Here is a 6,719-nt window from a genome sequence, read left to right on the forward strand (position 1 = left end):
AAACCAAAACCACCCCCCCCCCCCCTTCCTGAAGGATCATGTACAGAGCCATTACAGAAATAAATAAAATATAAATATTAAATATATTTAAATAGAGAACAATTCTTTTAAATTATAATAATATTATATAATAATAATATTTTTTTTCTTTGGATGAAATACATTCATTCAGCATTAGTGAAAGTGCACTGGAACCAGATCAAAAATCACCCCACGTTTAGAGGAATATCGTGTTGACTTCATTGTTTATTTGACATTTATTAGACAGGACAGTGAAGAGGGGGTATCGGATTTGGACACGAGTCCAGCCCTGAATCTGTCTCTGTAGAGGCACTACGGGCCTTAAATGTCAAGAGCAAGAACCACGGCTGACAACTTCCTAGCAATTTTATTCTAAGCGTGAAGTCAATTGAAAATAATGACCGTATTGAGGTCATTGGTGTTTGCAGCTGTGAGAGTGAAATACCTGTTTCTTGCTGTACTGTGGCCCATCTCAGCCAGGCTGGACCACACTGGCTCCACGTTCTTATTCACCTCTGTGACTCCGATGTCTCCGAGGCTGCTGGGATCTTTTCGGCGGAGCAGGTCGTTTACCTTGGCTCCCATGGCTTTGCCCAAGTTCAGGGCGTTTTTTAGGTGCTGGCTGCCTCCTGTCTTTGATCCTGCAGATGTGTCTGTGGAGGCGCTGCTGCCGGCCTGACGAAAGCTCAGCTTCGGCTGCTCCACAGCGTTCCAGTTCTCAAACATGCTTTGGTCCACTAAGGAACAAAATAACAAAAAGGTTTTCAGACAAAGGGAGGCACTGGGGAACTTTTAATGAAAACATTCATACCACATTAACATTTAAAGGTGAGCTGAGACTTCAGAAGCTTTTGTACAGACTTAAATGCATGACTGTTTAAAACTGAAAACTGAAGAGTTTTCATTTAACCAAATTGTTCAACAAACTCAATATTGTTATGCTTTATGTTTTCTAAGATCTGTAAGATTAAATGTAGGGATGCATTTTCATGTTTTGGCTGATAACTGATGAACTATTTTATATAAATACATTGGTAACACTTTACAATAAGTTAGTTCCATTAGTTAACAAACTAACACTGAAAAATACTTCTAAAGCATTTATTAAATTTAGTTAATGTTGATTCCAACATTTATTTATTCATTATTAAAATGAAAAGTTGTATCTATTAATAGACCTGAGCTAACATGGACTAACAATGAACAAGTGTATTTTTTATTAACTAATGTTAACAAATATTAATACTGTAACAAATGTATTGCTCATTGTTAGTTAATGCATTAGATATAGTAAACAAATGGAACCTCATTGTAAAGTGTAACCAATAAATTCATAATAATAAATCATTCTAAATGCTACAAGTGGGTTTAAGCATCATAACCTTCTAAAATACATGAAAACTGGATACTCATTTTGATTAAAAACAAACAAAATAAATCAAATGATGGTCAAAATTTTATACATCAAATGTTGAACAATAGACAAGTTCATGCAAAAAAACAAAACAACAACAACAACAACAAAAAACCCACACAATGACACCAACATTGGAAGAAAATGGCCAACAAAATAAAAAATATTAAAAAAACAGCATTTGACAGGTCACAACAAGTCATGTTTCTTACCTCAGAACCATTATTTCATGGTTGGCATTTGAGTGACAAAGAGAGCATAATTTATTGTTTGCAGCTAACAAAACAGTATATTAATGCTCATACATGCAACTAGAATAGTATTTATAGGCCAATTGATATCACAATGTTAAAAAAACACACCAAGCTTTTACCTTTTAAAAGGTGACTGAAGAGAGGGAGACTGACAATGACAAAGACGGAAAGATTTGCAATTTGCCAACAAAGGCAGCCCTGACACGGTGTTCTATTTCAACTTCAGCTTCAATTTAGGCCATTCAAATCTGTTTACAATAAAAGCTGTATATTAGTCTGGCTCTAATCAATTGTGATTTTAAGAAACTCTTGAAGGCATTGATGTGGCATAGTTATTTCCAGCTTGTTAAACTCAAATAGTTTCAACACTTGCTCATGGAAGAGTAAGAATTCTCATTAGCTTGTGACAGTCTCTCAGCGACGACAAACACGGGCCACATACGAGACTAGAGAGGCTTTTCCACACAAATATTTGACAAAGAGAAGTTATTTTGATGCTGACAATGTCTTGGCTCTGCAGGCAAGGCAAACAGATGAATGAGGGAAATGTGTGTGCCAAAAACAGCATGCTGTTGTCATGGTAATCAGGGGAAAAAATGACAACAAAAAACCCACAACTTACCATTTGCGACGGGTCTGCTTTTCTTTTCCAGACATGCCACTGGGTAACAAGACCAGCTAAAATCATTCACAGGATTGATCTTCAAAATATGCGTCATCACACTGAATTAAATTCGCAATGAAGCTTAATCTAGCACAACATGCTGCTATAATGAGTACTGGAGAGAAATGAGCAGGAGAAAAGAAGGTACTCATCTGTGGTTTCATGTGATTGTATCATTGCACATATTGATCTGTTGTGGCACACCAATAGGGCCATCTGACATCTGAATGAAATAATTGATGCCCATACTACTAAGCACTTCACTGACTGACATGATATTTCATCTGCTAATGATGCAATACCCAGACTAGTTCAAATATGTTTGTGAGTAATATCAGCCTCAGACGGGCCACCCACGGCCCACCCACATTTCCTTCACTGACCGCCTGATGCATATCGCACACAAAACTAAAAAACACTCAATTAGATTGTCTGACTGCAAAGCAACTTAAAATCATTTTTAAATATAGCTGCACGCAGCAATGATATGAATATTGTGTGGATGTACAAAACTACCAAATTTTGCTATAAGTTTGATCGCAACAATCATTGCTGTTACTAGATTACATGTCATTAACTAACTGCATGATTTTTACTGTACATTTCTGCCATATGGACATCACCTTGCTACTCCTAAATATAATGTAGAAACTTTAATTTTCTGTAATGCTGCTTTGCATCGATTTGTATCGTGAGAAGCGCTATACAAATAAACTTGAAACTTGAATGTGTGAAACACCACATGATTACAGAGGCGTTAAGCTCATTAGCGTCAACTAGTGGCCAAATTCTTAAATTCTGACAGACCTTTAGTCCTATGAGTCGAACATGCCCACCGAGTTTCGTCCAGATCGGCCTCCATTAACTAATAATTAACTAATAGGCACTCAAAATTCATTGGCCGATGGCGGCCATTTTTTTGAGACACACAAATGTCCTCGACACTTGCTGCATTTTGGACAAAGACACTGCATACCAATTTTTGAGTCGATCGGACTAACTTATGCGTAGTTATAGCCGTTTTTATGTTTTTTTTCGTTATAGCACCACCAAGTGGCCAAACTCCACTTTTTTTTACTGTGACCTCAGATTGAGCTCTTATACATCTCTTTCCATTTAAGAGTTATAGGCGTTTTAGTAAAAGGGGTTCCGCCCCTTACGAACACATCCCATCGCGGCAAAACCTAGGATTAGCTCGCAAAAGCAGGTTTTTAAAAAGTTCGAAATACCCCAAAATTTCATGATCGAATCCGAGGCATGTGTTTTGTTGGTCAAGAGCCAAGGATTCCAACGAACTTGAGCCTGTGACTAACGGTTTAGGAGTTATGAGTAATTTCGTACTTTTGATCGCTGTAGCGCCCCTGTCAGGCTGATTGGGGCGAGCCTTGGTGACGTTATAGATGGTGTGAGTACTACTATCCCTCAAAGTTTCAAGTCTCTACGACTTATGGTTTGGTCTGCCCGGTCAGTTTTAGCTGAAGAATGGTGATCTTTGGGCATTCTAACAATTACAATAGGGTTTCAGCGCTATGCTCTTGAACTCCTAAAAAGTATTTTTGTACAGCCTATTATTCTAGTATAATCCATTTCAGATTTATCTGTCCCAAAATTGCAACTAAAAACAAAGCAAGGTTGGTTGGGTTATATGTTATTCAGCCTCATCCTGTCTAAGTGGGTAGTTTTCGGTCAGAATACATGGAAACGGGACCAGACTTTATGCTGAAAATCTCAAGTATGGTTTTGTGAGACTAGATTTTGAGTGAGGAAGAGAGAAAGAAGGATGTATAGCAAATCATCAGCTTCCAATTTTGAGCGTGACGCAGTGCTCATTGGTTTTGATCCTTCTCCACAGGGCTGGACATTATCGTGTAACTCTAGGCTGCAGTTTAAAATACCTCACCGAGACTCCGCCACAGTAGCAAATGTTAGGAGGGCATCTGACACGCTGCTATTTTGGGCTGGTTTATGAGCTCCTGATGTGTCCCAGCAGGAAACCTCTGGACCAAACGCTGTCCAGCACACACATGCACGGGCCACATGGTACAGGGTTGCTGCTCTTTTTGACCATGAATTTCCATGACATTTCCAGCTGTTTGAGTTTAGTGCATGAAGACATAAAAAAAATCCTTTTACAGCATGAACTTACCATTTTTAACAAATTAAATATTTTAGTGTTTAATATATCTAAAACCTTAGAAATTTGAATTATTCTAGAAATTATAACAGCATATTATAAAATATATAAAAATATATACAATTCTTAAAATTATAATTATTTCAGAAATTATTATAATATAAAAGACCTATTTAAAAAGACCTATCCTATTTGATGTTAGTGACATGTTCTATAGGAAATACAATATGTAAATATAAATTATATCTTTTAGATATATCAAATATAAAAATACATTTATTATAATTTCAAAAATTCTAGAAATAATGATTCTAGACATTATAATTACAATAAAAAAACATTTGTACAAAGTCTTAGAAAAGACATATCCTTTTTAATATATATTGATGATATTTTTTAAATATTAAATATAATAAATAAATATAAACTATACATTTTTATGTAATATAATATAATATACTGTATAATATAATACAATATAATATATAAAAAATTATATTTGATTATAATAGTACTTTCTATAATACTAAATTATAATACAGTAAAATACTTTGTTTTTAAGTCTTAGAAAAGACATTCTATTTGATGTATAAATAAATGTAAATACATATGAAGACATTCATATATTCAGATATTTCTAGGTTTTCCATTACCCGATGGTAAAATCTTGTTCCGTTTTTAAGACTTCTCTTCTCTCAAGACCCTTATATTTATAAACCATATAAAATCTGGTCACTTTTTCATGTGGTTATTTTTGTATGTAATGACGCAATACATAATTTAATACAGAATCAAAAATGGACTGATTAAGAAAAGCCAAAAGCCTACTATCTCTACTTGGGACAAATTGGAGAATAACAATGAATAAATAAAGCAATTTAACCCATTATCTCCAAGTTAGATGACCTAGATGTTCAGGTCAGTAGATGGGTCAAACATCAATATTTAATTTGAACACCCTTTCTAGCATGAATCTTTAAATACAAGGGCAGAGGGATGGGAAAAAGAGTTAGCTCTGGATAACACATGATGAGAGGATCAAGGTGGACTAACTCGAAATGCACTTGCACCAACTGATTCCATGTTATCAACTCAATCATTAACAGAAATGAGGTGGAGCACCATAGTGGCACAGCGGCCCAGAATAAAAGCATCAATTTCAGGACTCCTAAATGAAAAGGGCAGAGAACTTCACAAGTAAACTGCACTGTTAGGACTATCCATTAGCTTTATCTCTATTGAACAGCACTGCTGGCTGACTAGTCTCCTTGGTACTGTAGATATACTGAAGCACATATAAGGGTAGAAAAGAAATAAATTCATAAAAATCCCCAAAAGAGCAACAAAAACAACACAACCCAAAACCGTAGATGGCATGGAAACTTTTCTGGTCAATAGCTATTTGTATGTTAAGCAGCGTGTTTAAACCTACAGCAGCACTTAAAAAAAAATGCATTGGCAAAAAATTTATTTTTGAAAGATGATAAATCTCAAAAAATGTCAGAACAGTCTTACAATTAAGGTGAGACCAAACAGCAGCACTGAACACATCAAAAATAGATGTGGAGTTGTTATTATGGCAATGTTCTGCTACTGGAGAGAAAAAAATAACAGTGAACATAACAGGAGACAATGCCCCCCATTTTCATTCGACTTCAAAATCTCAGATCAATAATTAATCAAAGGTTCCGACACATCAATGTCAAGCAGTAACATGCATGCAATGCAACTATCTGCAAGTTTAGCACTGATGAAATAAAGGGATTTGGAGCAAGTAGACGGTGATGCCAGATAATGACAGCTTTTATACTTGATCGACGGTCATGTGTCTTTGAAGAAATCATTAGAACCTGATTGGACTAACGGCGCGTAACGGCACATTCTGTGAAATATAGCTAATTAATTAATTTTTTTTAAGGGCAGTCTTTAATTTCATGGTGTGTCACCCTTGTGGGGCATAAAGGAGTTCAAATCAACTGAATTATATTGGAGTTCACTTTTTAACATGAAGGATTTTTTCCAGCCAAGTGCAGCAACCGTGCCCTGGATCTCCTTGGGTATCCTTGTAGGTCGTAATGTCTAATTTTGTAATCCTGACAGGAAATAGAATAAATACGGTGGCCCAGTAGTGCACAACACAACGCACAGGACTAATTTTGTTGTGCTGTGATAATTTCGTTGTGTTGCAGCTTGTTTTCATTGTGTTGTGGCTTGTTTTAGGTGTGTTGTTCT

At 35.8% G+C, this 6,719-nt stretch overlaps 1 protein-coding gene across 1 annotated transcript in view; it reads right to left on the bottom strand.

The window, feature by feature from the left end:
- Positions 1–2,976, bottom strand: part of c6h1orf226 (chromosome 6 C1orf226 homolog) — a 6,383-nt gene extending 3,407 nt beyond the window's left edge. The window contains exons 1-2 of the mRNA XM_016480427.1: positions 1,648–2,976; positions 467–758 (exon numbers count right to left, since the gene is read on the bottom strand). Of these exons, the coding sequence (XP_016335913.1) occupies positions 467–747 (281 nt within the window). The 5' untranslated portion in view covers positions 748–758; positions 1,648–2,976. The remainder of the gene's footprint in view (positions 1–466; positions 759–1,647) is intronic.
- Positions 2,977–6,719: the final 3,743 nt, after the last annotated feature.

This window comes from Sinocyclocheilus anshuiensis, unplaced genomic scaffold (genome assembly GCF_001515605.1).
Source record: "Sinocyclocheilus anshuiensis isolate Anshui unplaced genomic scaffold, SAMN03320099.WGS_v1.1 scaffold629, whole genome shotgun sequence".
NCBI classification, from domain to species: Eukaryota; Metazoa; Chordata; class Actinopteri; order Cypriniformes; family Cyprinidae; genus Sinocyclocheilus; species Sinocyclocheilus anshuiensis.